The sequence below is a fragment of the Spermophilus citellus genome (genome assembly GCF_964194105.1).
Source record: "Spermophilus citellus genome assembly, chromosome: 4".
NCBI classification, from domain to species: domain Eukaryota; kingdom Metazoa; phylum Chordata; class Mammalia; order Rodentia; family Sciuridae; genus Spermophilus; species Spermophilus citellus.
Genome location: NC_138185.1, coordinates 15,252,005 through 15,267,583, shown reverse-complemented (window position 1 = coordinate 15,267,583; position 15,579 = coordinate 15,252,005). Strand labels below are relative to the sequence as shown.

Below are 15,579 nucleotides of genomic sequence, written 5' to 3'. Positions count from 1 at the left end.
GCATAACCTCAATTTGAAGTGCCCAATTTCTGTTTTTTTGGTGGTGCTGGGGATTGAATCCCGGGCCTTGTACATGTGAGGCAAGCACTCTACCAACTGAGCTATATCCCCAGCCCCATGAAACACCTCTAAATCTTGAGTGTACAACTAGAAGAACTTGGAACTTGGAACATAACATTCACCTGTGTAATCACTATGCAGATCACAATAGTAAACAAGGACAGATAATTTATAAAGAATCAGACAGGATGAGCTCAAAGACCCTCAACCCAAAGACATGATAGATGTTTGTCAGGTGTGGTGGTGCACACTGGTAATCCCAGCAACTCAGGAGGCTGGGACAGGAGGATCACAAGTTTCAGACCAGCCTCTGTAATTCAGCAAGAATCTGTCTCAAAATAAAATTTAGGGCTGGGGATGTGGCTCAAGTGGTAGCACACCCATCTGGCATGCGTGCGGCCCAGGTTCGATCCTCAGCACCACATACAAAGATGTTGTGTCTGCCAAAAACTAAAAAAAAAATAAATATCAAAATAAAATTTAAAAAGGGCTGGGGATGTAGCTCAGTGGTAATCCCCAGTACAAAAAAAAAAAAAAAGATTGATAAATGTTTGAGGCAATGGAGATGCTAATTACCCTGATTTGATCAATATGAATTATATACACATACTAAATTCTCACTCTTACCTTGTAAGTATATATAAGTGCTAGTTTAAAAAATTCACAACTGTGTATAGTCCACCTGAGGCACTCCCCTTCCACCTGAGAACCCCATTGAGCCCCTGTTTTGACTTTGGTCAACCTGAGTTGGTTGTACCTGTCCTGAGCATTTCGTCTTTGAATTCACATAGTGCTTCTGTTTGAGGAGGCTGGTCGCTAATACTGAACAAACTGCAGTCGGCTAAACTCCTTCTGTTCTCACTGAACCTCCCGTAGTGACTGAATAAGGCAGCGCCTTTTGTGATTCCCATTTTACAGATGGGGAAACAGGCACAGAGAGGACCCATGACTTGCCTTGAGGTCACCCAGAGCTCTCTGATTCCACAATTCTGGTCCTCATCCTTACACTGGGTCATCCTGCCTCCTTCCGGAAATCCGCAGGACAGGTGGTATTGCCATTAGGGTGCAGAGAGATCAAGAGAGCCTGGAGTTCAAAGCTGCTTCCACACGGGGTTTGTTTGCTGAGGAGTCAGTTCCTCTGAAGCCGTCATGAGTTTCACAGAACTTGGGTCCTACCTGTGGTTTTCCACATGCCCCCTCCTCAGTTCTCTTCCTCTGACTGCTTGGATTCAGAGTGACACAGGTCTGGGTTGCTGTCCCAAGTCTGCCCTGTGTGACCTTGGACAACTACTTAACCTCTGTGAACATCTTTCCTCAACTGGCAAATGAGAGGATGACTGAGATGATTTCTAAAGACCTTTGGTCTCCTCTCTCAAGTACCAGACTCCTGCTTCACCATCTTTTCTAAAAAAACTACTTTAAAAAGAATACTGTGGAAAACCTCACCCAGAGTCAGGCGTGTAAACCAGCCGAGCGGCGGCGGTAGCGACAGGACCGCCGTGGCGCCCAGAGCAGCGACCCGGAGGGAGCGCGGGGCGACGCTGGCTACAGGAACCCGGTGACAGCGTGAGAGGTACTCAATTTTGACAAGTTTGCATCATGCGTGAATATAAGCTAGTCGTTCTTGGCTCAGGAGGGGTTGGAAAGTCTGCTCTGACTGTACAATTTGTTCAAGGAATTTTTGTTGAAAAATATGATCCTACACAACAATGTATGCTTGAAATCTTGGATACTGCAGGAACGGAACAATTTACAGCAATGAGGGATTTGTACATGAAAAATGGACAAGGCTTTGCTTTAGTTTATTCCATCACTGCACAGTCCACCTTTAATGATTTACAAGATCTGAGAGAACAGATTCTTGGAGTTAAAGACACTGATGATGTTCCCATGATTCTGGTTGGTAATAAGTGTGACTTGGAAGATGAAAGAGTTGTAGGAAAGGAACAAGGTCAAAATCTAGCAAGACAGTGGAACAACTGTGCATTCTTAGAATCTTCTGCAAAATCAAAAATAAATGTTAATGAGATCTTTTATGACCTAGTGCGGCAAATTAACAGAAAAACTCCAGTGCCTGGGAAGGCCCGCAAAAAGTCATCGTGTCAGCTGCTTTAATATATTGAATGCATTGTAGCTCTGAGCCAGGTCTGAAGAACTGTTGCCCAATTCAACAGTGCCAGCATTCCAACTTTGTTAAACCTACCAACATCTTATATGGACTTTCCTGTGGTGGTACCCTTTAAGAGGCGGATGAAAGCTACTATATCAGTTTGCACATTCTAATCACTTTTCAGTATCACAAGAGAGATTTTTACTTATATAATAGTCCTAGAGTATGCAGCTGGTAAAACCAGAGGCTACATCCAGTATTACTGCTAAGAGACATTCTTCATCCACCAATGTTGTACATGTATGAAAATGGTGTACTGTATACTTTAACACACCCCATACTTTGTATTGGAGAGTACAATAATGTAAATCCTGAAAGCACCACTATTTTAGCATAATAAAAGAAAGTCCAAAGAGCTCCTATATAGACTACTCCAGATAAACTTTGCTTCTTTGATACTTGTAGCTTATTGTAATTTTTTTTAAATCCAAGGTTATTATCATTGTATTGTATAAAATAAGCGCTTTGATTAACACAGCTATATAGTTTTTTTTAATTTTTCAAAAACCTGTGGAGACAGTGATCTTGTCTTTAAAATATAGTCCTTTCAGTATGATGTCTTAGATTAAAGACGTTGCTTTTAATATCTGTTGGGAAGGAAATGTCCAGACTTTTCAAATCTCCTTATTATGTGTTTCCCTTTTTTGTTTACATAGGGAACAATGTTTGTAGTTGTGTGTACAGTGGGGGTCTACAACAAGAAGTGTATATTTTCAACAATTTTTTAATGATTTAACAATTTTTGTAAATCATTTTGAGGCTTCTGCAGCTGTAGATTCTCACTGTGAATCCCTTGCTTGCTCATGCATAAGTGTATTTGCAATACCAAATATACAGGTTTAGTATTTTTGCCTGTTAGTGATTGTTTCACATGTGTAACGTTTTAGTTGAGATGTTAAATGGTGGACGAGTACTGTGGATGTGAATGTGGGAAGTAATTTTAATCATGTATAATTGGTCACAAGGCCTAATTTGCAGTAACTATTGCTGTTTTATTTAACAATGCCTTGTTGCTTTGTATGCATTAACGTTTGGGTATAAAGATTGTGTGTCTATCCAACAGGGAGCCACAGTATTTAAATTGACCAACCTAATGTTACAACTACTTTGAGGTGGCCAAATGTAAACTAAAAGCCTTAATTAAAGTGGTGCAATTTTGTATAACTTAGCATCAGTAGTTCAATAAATTTGGATTGCCATGCATGGGTTTGCATTATAAAAAAAAAAAAAAAAAAAAAGAATACTGTGTAAAAGTCAGAGAGACCTGGCACGGAATCCAATTTCCCCCGCAACTAGTTGTGTGAACTTGGGCAAATTCCTTGACCTCTCTGAGTTTCCATTTTCTTGTCTGTAGAATGGGGATCCTGATACTTAACCCATGGAGCTGAGAGGAGGCGTGAATGAAATCATTATGTGCACGAAACACTTAGAGCCTGCCGTCTCATATGTGCTAAATGAAGCGGGGACTCTTAGGATTATTAGCAATTATTATTCACTGACAGCTTGCTCTGTGCCAGACATTGTATCAAGTATCCTAAGATGGACTAACTCATTTAGTCCTCACTCTGATGCCTCGAGGTAGCTTCACTTAGTGAATGAGGAAACAGAGGCACAGAGAGAATAAATAACTTGCTGATGGTCACACAGGGCTGGGCCATGAACCAGGCTGTCAGGACATAGAGCCCGCTCCCTCTCCCACCAGGCTGTCCTGCCTTGGATCCTACTACACTCTGCGAGAATTTCCCCTTCCCTTGCCCAAGCCCAGAGAGAATTCCAATGGGGACATTGAAGGGGCAATAGCAGACTCCAGCAGGGTAAAATCCAGCGGGGAGAAAAAAGGTTCTTATGACAGCCCTTAACTTGGATTGCTTTCTGTCCCCACACCTGACATCTCTACCCACTGCAAAGCTACCATAGTGAAAGCAGGACCAGTTTATGTGGATGCGGATGCAGAGGGGGCTCATCAGATGAGGCAGCCCGGCAGGATTTTCTGTGGATGTGCAAACTCATGGGGTAAATGATGGGGGTTCTACCTGAGTGGCTCTGCTGCAGGCTGTGCTTTCCCCCGTGTCCATCTGTCTGTCTGTATTTATGAAGTGGCAATGATTGGGTGCACATCCGGCTCTGCCACCCGCTGATGAGGTCACGCTGGGCAAATGATTTGCCCTCTGAGCGTCTGTTCCTTTATGCGTATAAAAGGGGGCTCCTGCTGCTGCTGGGATCCGCGCGATCATCTTGCAGAGTGCTTCAGATGGTTGGTGCATTGTGGGACAGCCACTGGTCCAGACAGCTCAGATCCAAGTGGGCTTTTGTGTATTTATGCACGATGTTCATTTCCTGTACACCCTGTGGGAGAGGCTACACAGGGCTGGGGGACGAGCTCTCTGTGATTCCAGGGAGCGGGGTGTGCCCACGTGAGAGCATCAGGGCGTGCAGATGCACCCACACCCTGCCTGTGTTCGGGACCCCTGTTACTGGTCGACCCAGCTCCAGACCTTAGCCGCGGAAGCTCACACATGCCTCCGCGCGTCTTGTCTATACAATGGGTGGCATTCCTACCTCAAAGGCAGCCAAGAGGACGAACCCTCCATGGGAAGTTCCGCACCAATGCCCCCGCCAGTCATGTGGAGTGACCGTGTCAGGCGTTCTGAGAGAGAGGGCATCACTTAGTCTCCTGGGGTCCCGAGCACCAGGGCCTCCCCTGGGTTGCTGAGCTCGCCTTGGTGTACTGGGGACCCAGCCTCCTGAGTCAGAAGAGCCCTAAATTCACTTTTTCCAGAGGGACATCCAAGGCCCAGAGACAGATGAGGACTTGCCTCAGGACACCAGCACGCTGGGTGCAGGGATGAGAGGATTGGCAGTCGTGGTTGGAGGGTCAGAGACCGCAGCCCTCACTGTTCTGCCCTTGTGCCTCCCCCAGCACTCAGCGGTCAGTCAGTGGCCGGCCAGGCTGGGGACTCTGCAGCAGTGGTAAGGTGTGGGCTTTGGCAGTGTGTGCTGTCTGGGCCACGGAGGTGGGGACTTGGCGGCTGCCTGGGGCAGGAATTCCATGTGTCTGGGGAAGACCTGGCTTGAGTTGCTGGGTCCCATCCCCCAGCCCTGTGCAGCCAGCTGGGCTAGGCTGGGCCTGCCACCTCCAGACTGGGTTTAGCCTGGGGCTTCTCAGAGGTCGCTAGAAGAAGAGGCGGAGGGTGGCAGATACTTCTACCCTCATTTTTTGATACACCACTGTTACAGAAGAAACGTTTGTTATCTATGGAGGATTCAAGCCATCAAAGAGGAGCCGGGCACAGTGGTGCCCACCTATAACCCTAGTGGCTCTAGAGGCTGAGAGAGGAGGATCACGAGTTCAAAGCCAACTTCAGCAACAGCAGGGTGCTAAACAATTCAGTGAGCCCCTGTCTTTAAATAAAATACAAAATAAGTCTGGGGATGTGGCTCAGTGGTTGAGTGCCCCTGAGTTCAATCCCAGTACCAAAAAAAAAAAAAAAAAAAAAAAAAAAAACCCAACCAAACAAACAAAAAAAAACAACCCAAGTACTCAAAGAGGAGAATATAAGCTCTTGCTCATCCAGAATAGCTGAGATTTAACCACACACTCACATGTGTGTGCACACATCTGTACACTCAGGTGTGCACCAGGGCACACACATGTGACTCACATGTGCATGTAAGTGTATTTGCACACACGTAATGCCCAAGTGCAGAGCCACACAGGTACACAGAAATACACACACAGAGCTCCACACCGTGTACTTGCCACTGTACTGACTTCATGGATGTTAATTCATTTAATCTTACAACCGTGGATGGGGCAGGCAGCACCACTTCTTCCGCATGGTGGATGAGGAACAAGATGGCCAAGGAGCCATTGCTCCAGGATACCCAGTCAGTGTGAGGAATAGAGGGACCTGAACCCAGGCCCGTGTCCTGCTGCACGGTGCTGCGTTTGAGTGGTTTCATGGCGAATATCCTCCTAGGTCTTTTGCCTAATGCATCTCTATCTGGTTTGGCCACAAGAAAAAAAAAAGGCGTTCTTTCAACATCCTGGGTCTGTTGCAGAGCCTCAGACTTGACTTTGGGCTCCTTCCTTCACCTCTTAGTGCTGGTTTCTTCATCTGTCCAGTGAGGGGTGTAGCTCCTGCCTCTGAGGGTTGGCCCAGATTATGCGTAAAGCTCTCAGCCCTGGGCCTGGCACAGAGTAGGTGCTCATTAGCCAGGGCCATCTTCAATGCCCACTCTGAGGCTGGAAGTCTTGGTAGGGAGAATGGTCAGAAAACACTGTCCTGAGGTGAGGAGGCCTTAATGCGACAGGTCTGGGAGGCAGAGAGAAGCCCGGGAGGCCAGCCTGGGGTCTCTCCAGGAGAAGGCTGCATCCTCCTGGATTCCTGCCTTCAGCACATCCCCGTTCTGTGCGCAGCCCAGAAGCAGCCCTGACACTCCGGGTGGAAGCAGATCAGCGGGATGGGGAGGACTGGAGAGAAGGCCCATGGATCAGCGGGCGGGGCCTCCCTGTCCAGTCTGGCTGGGCTGGAAGGGAGGGGGCTGTGGGGCCTGGGACGTCAGATGCCATCAGCTCCTGGGGGATGTTAAAGTCTCCGCACAGCCAGGCAGGCCAGGTGTCTGCAGAGGTCCCCTGGGAACCACCTGTCCTGGGTATGCGCCCCTGGGAGCTGCTTCCTGGTCCCCAAGCTTCTCTGCTTTTCTGTACTTTCCTTCTCTGTGTTCTCTATGCCATCTCCACCCGCCTCTTAATTCAAAGCTGCAGCACCTCAGGAGCAAGAGGGCCCTGCAGTGTGGTTGAGAGAGGTTGGCGCTGCCTCTGTGGGCATCTGCTGGGCCTTGGAGAGGGCTGGAGAAGAGGATGTCTGGTTGTCTGTCCCCTGGGTGGGCAGGACAGGGCCTGGCTTTGGCATGGTGGCTCATCCCACCCCTGGGGGCTTGGTCTGTGTTAGCCACTGTCTGGGCATTCCTTCTCCTCACCCAACCCTCTCAGTCCACTGGGGTGGGGAGGAAGCAGCACTGGGCATCTGCACCAGAACTGGGTCAGGCCATCTTTGCCAAGTTCCCAGGGAGCAGCCTCCGGGCTGGCAATGCCCATGGAGGACCTCAGGGTGTGCTGCTCTCCTGCCTGCCCCTTCTAGGCAGCTGGCTCTGACTGTACCAGGCCAACTTGTGCCCCCAGCCAGCTATGCCCCTGCTGCCCAGCGCTGTGGGCCTGGCAGGCCTGCTCCTCTGGGCAGGCCAGACAGCGGATACCTCAATGGTGCCCAATGCCACCTTATCCCTGGGCCGACCTGAGGGCATGGCTGTGCAATCCCTGAGTGGCCTTGGGGTGCCCCGGTACCGCAGGAAACGCCATCTCTCTGCCCGGGACATGAGTGCCTTATTGGATTATCACAACCACATCCGGGCCAGTGTGCACCCACCTGCCGCCAACATGGAGTACATGGTGAGTCCCTGTGCCTGACCCAGCACCCCTTCCAGCAAACACCAGCTTGCTCCTTGTGACCTGGAGTGACTGCCTTGGAAGGGCTAGCCAGTCTGGACCCACTAGCCAGTATCTGGGTGTCCTGTACAATGGGCAGGAATTAGTTTGCCCATTTTACAGATGAAGAAACTGAAGCAATTGCCCAGATCTTCCAGTGAATCTGGGGACAAGAATGCTATGTACAGAGCACCTTTGTGCACTAGGCACTGGGGGTGACCCTCTTCCATCAAGAGGATATCTTGTCTCCACTTTCCAAATTTTAAAATTGAGACTCAGAGAATTAATTTGCCCAAGGTCACCCAGCCAGGATTCTAAGCCAGCTGTGCCTAGTGCTAAGGTTTCAGTCTTAACCACCTCAACAGCCTAAGAATCATGACTCACACCAGGATCCTATAGGAGGTGGGTGGCCAGAGCTTCCAATGCTATTATCTCTTGGCCTGAGGGTTTGCCTGACATACCCGGATCACTGTTCCCAGAAAGCCCAAAGAGACAGGTACCTGGGGATCTCAGACTGAGGAAAGCCAGTCACTGGTTAGCGGGAGGAGACTGGGATATCTTTTTTCCCAAGAGGCAGGGCTGATGTCTCTCACCCCAGCCCTCTAGAAGTCAGACCCCCTGGAGTGGAGGACAATTTCCTGTCACAACTCCTCCCTACCACCACTGTCCCAAACTGAGTTGGAGATAGAGGACTCCCAGCCCACAGGGATTTCTTCAGGGAAAGAGTTGCCAGTCCACCTCTCAGCCTACAGGTGAGCAGCTTGCCCCTCCATTTCTATACCAGCTCTGCGGGAGTTGGCCCCATGCTGAGAGCTCAGGAGGGACCAGGCTCCTTCCCCTGTATGCATTTGAGGAGGGTTAGAGAAAAAAAAAATCAACAAGACACATATATATATGAGTGGGCATCACTTAGCCGCCTGGGGTCACCGATATATATCACCTCCTGGTGAGATATATATATATATATCAGTTACCAGGAGGTGATTGTTGGAAAGGGGCAGGGATAGGAGCCCGGAAGCAGCAGCTCCAGCAAGGAGGGAGGGAGTCCTTATTTGTTCATTGAATCATTCATTTATTAACACAGGGACGGACACATAGAAAGCCCTCCTCTTTTCAAACAAATGACACATTTATTTTATTTTATTTTTTTTAAAGAGAGAGTGAGAGAGGAGAGAGAGAGAGAGATAATTTTTAATATTTATTTTTTAGTTCTTGGCGGACACAACATCTTTGTTGGTATGTGGTGCTGAGGATCGAACCTGGGCCGCACGCATGCCAGGCGAGCGCGCTACCGCTTGAGCCACATCCCCAGCCCTGACACATTTATTGAGCAGCAGTGATGTATGTGACGCTCACCCCAAATGGTGTTTAATTATTGCATGTGGCGTGGAACAGAGAAGTCCAGATTATCTCCCCAAGGACTCAGGGAGGGTCAGAGAGTGTCTTTAGTGTTTTCCTTCAACTCACCTCTTTCCTCTGTTTTCCCTACAAGATGGGAAGTGAGACAAGCCCCACAGGATCTCTTTCCTGCACAGCCCCCAAGAAAGTCTGGTCTGGCTCCACATTCTCTTACACACCAGGATCAAAATGACTCATGCGTTGTTTGATGTCTCATTTCCTTGCTACACTGTGAGTCCTCAGTGCCCAGAAATATTGTTCAATATTTGCTGAGTGAACAAATAAGATCCCAGAGAATCCCAAGGACTCAGAGTTGGAAGGGAACTAGCATTTTATTTTATTTACTCATTCATTCTTTTGTTGATTTTTTTCTTTGTGGTGCTGGGGATGGAACTCAGGGCCACATACATGTTAGGCTGGTGCTCTACCACTAAGTTATACTCCCAGCCTGGGAGTATAATTTAGTGGTAGAGTGAAATATTTTCTGGCTGTAAAACTTGGGGAATTCATTCGTTGGAAAATTATAAAGCTGTTCAGAAGGATGAGGAAAGTATTTGATAGGCACTGATGTAGAATCCTCGCAAAAATAACCAGGCCTGATGGCTCATGCCTGTAATCCCAGCGGCTTGGGAGGCTGAGACAGGAGGATCACGAGTTCAAAACCAGTCTCAGCAAAAAGTGAGGGGCTAAGCAACTCAGTGAGACTCTAGATAAAATACAAAATAGGGCTGGGGATGTGGCTCAGTGTTCGAGTGCCCTAGTTCAATCCTGGTACCAAAAAAAAAAAAAAAAAAAAATCACAAAGATAACCTATCTTGTCAAGTGAGGAGGGTGAGGTGCCAAAGAGTCTGGCAGGCTGCCATTTGTCAAAAAAAAAAAAAAAGAAAGAAAGAAAAAGAAAAAAAAATACACACACACACACACACACATAGTGTATGTGTGTATGTATCTATAAATATATGTATGTATATATATATATGTGTGGTATTCATATATATGTATGTATTATATATGTATATGTATATATACACACATCTGTGCAGGTATAGAACAATTTCTGGAAACAGACACAGAAACAGTGATTGCCTCTGGGGGTCGGGTGTAGGTGGCTTCAGGGGCAGTGACAGGAAGGATGAGAGGCTCTTCAATTTTCCTCCTTTCAGTATCTTATCTACTGATATGTGCATGTTTCACTTTTTTTTTTTTTTCTGGTGCTGGGGATTGAACCCAGGGCCTTGTGCATGCAAGGCAAGCACTCTGCAACTGAGCTATATCGCCAGCCCTGTTTTCACATATTAAAAAATGCTTCTGAGTTAAACATAATTATTTCTTTTTTGCATGCATTGAACCTGGGCCTCATGCATGCTAGTCAAATGCACTACCATCAAGCCACATCCCCAGCCCTGAACTAAAATTTTTAAGTTAACATAAATATGTTTAGAAAGTAGAATACGTGCCAGACATTGTGGCACACACCTGTCATCCCAGTGACTTGGGAAGCTGAGACAAGGGGATCACAAATTTGGGAGCAGCCTCAGCAACTTGATGAGACCCTGCTTCAAAAAATAAATATATAACATCCCTGGGTTCAATCCGCAGTATTGCATTTTAAAGAAAGGAAAGGAGGAAAAAATAGAATAATTATACCTTTAAAATCAGCCATCTTCCCTTCACCCTGGGCTCAGTCCTCTCTAGGGACCACCGAATGCCTAGAGCAATAACCTGGACCACACTCAGAGTCAAGGCCTCAAACACGAGGCCCAGTGAAGGGAAAAGGGCATGGAACTGGGGTGGACCTCCGCAGTGGACTCGGGGTTGACCTTGAGGCTTTCTTTTTCTAATCTGCCCAGTGGATTTGTCGCAGAGTCCCAGGAGGTGGGGAGCAAGGCACTGGGCGCGTTCCTGGGGTGGGTAAGAAGAGCTTATGGCCTTTCTTCCCCAGGTATGGGATGAGCGACTGGCCAGTTCTGCCAAGGCCTGGGCCACCCAGTGCACCTGGGCCCATGGGCCCTCACCGCTGATGCGCTATGTGGGCCAGAACCTCTCCATCCATTCTGGCCGGTGAGTCAATCTCGTCCCTTCCTCCCTTCCTCCCTCCCTCCCTTCCTTGGACACACTGAGCATCAGCCCTGTCCCAGGTGCTGGACTACGTTGACAGGAGACCGAGCACACAGGGAGCCTGCCTTCTAGTTAGGACAGACAATGACAAAGGGCTGAAGGAATAATCACTTAGATTGTTTCTGAGAGTTGGGGGATGAGAGCCCTGGCAGGGGGCACCCCAGGTCCACAGGTGCCCCCCAAAGTCTGAGAAAGACAGACCCACTCCTCCAGCCTGACTTGCCTCCCCCATTCCGACTCTTGGATCCGAGTCTGGGGAGTGAGTTCTAATCTGTGCAGCCCGGGGAAGGTTATTTCCGCGTCTCAACCTCAGTGTGCTGTCTGCAAACCAAGGTGTTGGCCGGGCTTGGCCCTTTCCCGACTTGCAGATTTCACAGGCCAGTAAAACGTCAAAGACATTTACGAGAGGGCCACCCCATTGTCATGTTCTTACTTTGCCAAATATGAACGTTAGAAAAACAATGCTGCCCCACACCTACCACTTGGGCATGACCCCAGCAGAGAAAGGCAGATTCAGGGCTGCCCTTCACTGGAGCCCAGCGGGCTCCCAGGCCCTTTCCCAAGTCATCCACTTGCTGGGCCAACCCCAGGCTTTAGGGGCCAAGAATGCTGTGTAGTCTGTCCCAAGGTCGTGTCCCCTCTCCCTGCCACTAAAATTTCCTGCCGGACCCCACCCTTGCCCATAGTCATCACATGAGGAAACGGAGTCAGGGGTAAAGATGGGCCATTGTGAATTACCACTGCAGGGTTTCTTGGGTTGACTCACCAGGTCTGCCTTCTCCCCATCTCACAGTTCAGAGGCCTCACAGATGATCCAACAAGCCTTTCCTTTCCTAAAAATGCAAGTGCCTCTGTCTGAGATGCCCTTTGCATGACCATGACAAGTTCAAGCTCTTTCCTGAGCACTTATTATGTGCCAGCTACAGGGAAGGGCTTGACACAGCCTAACCCCACTGACCTTCAGAACACACCTGGGAGGTAAGTGTTTCTGTCCTCATTCCCATTTTAGAGAGGAGGAAACCAGGAAGAGAAGCAAAGTGACTCACCCGAGGTCACCAAGCAAATCCTGGGCAGTTGGCGGTACAGTGAATTTTCCATCCTCCCCCGCAGCTTCCTCCATGTTCTTGGCCTCCCTAGGTACCGCTCGGTGGTGGATCTCGTGAAGTCTTGGTCGGAGGAGAAGCAGCATTTCTTGTTTCCATCCCCAAAGGACTGTACCCCGCATTGCCCCTGGCACTGCAATGGCCCTGTCTGCTCCCACTACACCCAGGTACCCCTCCTTTGGGGCTCAGGGCAGACACAGTACAAGCCCTGGTACCTAGAGGGAGAAGGATGGGTGGAACAGAAATGAGAATTCAAGCAGGGACCTTTGGAGATTCTGGAAAGTTCTGTGCATGTTGCATTGAGGTGAACCTTGTTTTATTCTGAGTGTCTTAGGAATTTTCCATTTTCTTTCTTTCTTTTTTTTTTTTTTTTTTTAGTTTTTCGGTGGACACACATCTTTATTTTATTTTTATGTGGTGCTGAGGATCGAACCCAGCGCCCCGCGCATGCCAGGCGAGCGTGCTACCGCTTGAGCCACATCCCCACCCCGAATTTTCCATTTTCTAAGATTCTCACTATATCTCTTTTTCCCCCCCCTTAGTTCTAGAAAACAAATCAAGGTTCTGTGTCTGCTAAGCAAGTGCTCTACCACTGAGCTACATCTCCAGCCCTTCTGTTTTTTGAAACGGCCCCATTAAGTTGCCAAGGCTAACCTCAAACTTGTGATCCTCCTGCCTCAGCCTCCTGAGTCTCTGGGATTGCAGTTGTGTGCCATCATGCTCTGCTTTGTGCCTACTATCTTCAAAAAATGGAAATGTCCCCAAATATTCCAAATACTATGGAACATTTTGAGGGATAATATTGAATACTGTTACACTAGGGAGAACGATACAATGCCATATTTGTTGTAATAGAATAGAAGCTTCCTACCATGTGACAGTTAGCTTCTTTCAGCTCCGTCTGTCTCTCTGTGACTCATTTGGAGTTAAATTCAAAACCTAACTTTGAAACCTTCTACAACATGACACCTAACCCAAATGTCCTTTCTAACTTCCTACGACACATTATTACTTCCACTTTACTAATGAAGAAATCAAGGTACACAGAGATAAAGAGATTTAGTCAAAGTCACACAGCAGGCAATATTGGGATACTAATCCAAGTGTATTTGATTCCAAAGTTTGTCTTGAACCTCTAACAAATACAACAATTATTTTCAAAGGTTGGTCACTAGGAGAAAATAAATAAATAAAATGAATAGAACAATGTAGAAAATATTAGCTTATATTGCACACAATCAAACTAAACATTGGTTCAAAACCTTTTGTTTCAATTGTGTGTATGTGTGCATAACAATATGAAATTTATTATTTATGGTTGGGTGTAATAAAACCATATTTTGAGAAATATTATATTATAGTCTGAATGCCTCTAGTCCCCCACCCTGCCTCTACCTTGGGACACGTGGCCAACTCCCCAAGCAGACCTTACCTAATGCACCCACTGGACCCAATCCCAGGGGCCATGCACCCAAGGAACCTGGGCCCCACCCAGTCCCTCTCAGCACCCCTTGTCTTTGTGCCTCCTCAGATGGTGTGGGCATCCTCCAGTCGGCTGGGCTGCGCCATCCATACCTGTGCCAGCATCAGTGTCTGGGGCAGCACCTGGCATCAGGCGGTGTACCTGGTCTGCAACTACGCCATTAAGTAAGTACCTGTGCCAAGAGGGGGCTCTGGAACAGGAGGGGTCCTAAGAATTCAATGATGAGAAAGATATACACAGTATCCCTTCCTCTTTTCTACATACCCCATACAAGTTTGGTATTTCAGAGAGGCCATTAATAATCCTTTTTCTTGCTGAGTGCCTTGACGCATGTCTGTAATCCCAGCAGCTCAGAAGGCTCAGGCAGGAGGATCACGAGTTCAAAGCCAGCCTCAGCAAAATCGAGGTGCTAAGCAACTCAGTGGGACCCTGTCTCTAAGTAAAATACAAAATAGGGCTAAGGATGTGGCTCTGTGGTCGAGTGCCCCTGAGTTCGATCATTGGTACCTTTCCCCCCAAAATTGTAATAGTCTTTTTTTTTCACCCAAGTTTCAAAATCCCTTGGGAGAGGCAGAGACCCCCTTCTCTCCATGCTCCAGTTACACTCAAGGGCTAATAATGTAGCCACATCTGCACAGTGTTCTTAAATCACAAGGTTTTCTCACAGGTTATCTCACATAGTTTTTACAGGCACTATTTCTTTTTTTTTTAAGGTTTTTTTTTTTTTTTTTTTTTAAAGAGTGAGAGAGAGTGAGAGAGAGGGAGAGAGAGAGAGAATTTTAATGTTTATTTTTTTTTTAGTATTTGGCAGACACAACATCTTTGTATGTGGTGTTGAGGATCGAACCTGGGCCGCACGCATGCCAGGCGAGCACGCTACCGCTTGAGCCACATCCCCAGCCCCTACAGGCACTATTTAGTTTATTTAGTTTATGCAGAGGATAAAATCAAGTTTCAAGAAATGAGGTGGCTCAGCCTGTCACCAAGACCAGAAGCCAGGACCAGAGCTCAGATCTGCTTCCTCCAGGGGAAATGGGGGAATAAGAAGATCAGTGCTTGCAGGGACTCTCCTTTGCCAGGCCTGATGCCCTGTCCTGTATGTGTTGCCTTGTCCCCGATGCCAATCCAGTAATGAGGACATGGTTTTAAGAAAAAGGAAAAAGAAGGTTTACTGCTTTGCTAGCCTTTGCAAAGAGGAGAAGCACAGAGGAGTCCTGCCCCAAAGACAATGATTTTGCCCATCTACAGGAACAGGGGGCTTTTATAGAGGTCATTCAGAGAAAATGAGATTAGGGAGGAGAGATCAGGAAGGAGAAGTTTAGGGAAAAACAGATCAAGGAGGAAAAGGTCAGGGAGAAGAATGCTAGGAAAAAGAAAAAGGTGAGTTTCAAAGCCACAAGGGGTAGTCAGCACCAAGTGAGCACCTGTCACATATGCTCACAGCCCTCCATCTGAGCCTCGCTGCACCCCCAAGAGGGAAGGGCCTTCTGGTGGCTTTGCAGATGAAAACTTGCCCAGGGTCAGAGAGCCCCAGTGGCTGGGCTGAGGTTCTGAAGTCTGTGAGAAGCTTGCTTACTTAAAGCTCCTGTCTCCTAACCCTTCTTCCCTGGGACATTTTCTCTTCCAGGGGTAACTGGATCGGTGAAGCTCCATACAAGATGGGGAAGCCATGCTCCCCTGTCCCTCCAGTTACCAAGGCAGCTGCAATAGCAACATGTGCTTCTCTGGGCTCAAATCCAACAGGCTCCTGTGGACCTGA

At 47.8% G+C, this 15,579-nt stretch overlaps 2 protein-coding genes across 2 annotated transcripts; both read left to right on the top strand.

The window, feature by feature from the left end:
* The first annotated feature begins 1,512 nt into the window (after nucleotides 1-1,512).
* Nucleotides 1,513-2,626, top strand: LOC308648499 (ras-related protein Rap-1b-like). Its single transcript, XM_081293257.1, has one exon. It carries the CDS (start codon nucleotides 1,660-1,662, stop codon nucleotides 2,173-2,175), a length of 516 nt encoding a protein of 171 aa, XP_081149383.1. The 5' UTR covers nucleotides 1,513-1,659; the 3' UTR covers nucleotides 2,176-2,626.
* Nucleotides 2,627-7,372: 4,746 nt separating this feature from the next.
* Nucleotides 7,373-15,579, top strand: R3HDML (R3H domain containing like; the record flags this gene model as incomplete). The annotated part of the gene is given in 6 exon segments (XM_081291452.1): nucleotides 7,373-7,682; nucleotides 11,059-11,177; nucleotides 12,372-12,504; nucleotides 13,869-13,984; nucleotides 15,448-15,494; nucleotides 15,497-15,579. Coding segments are annotated over 6 exon segments (759 nt in total). The 5' UTR covers nucleotides 7,373-7,421.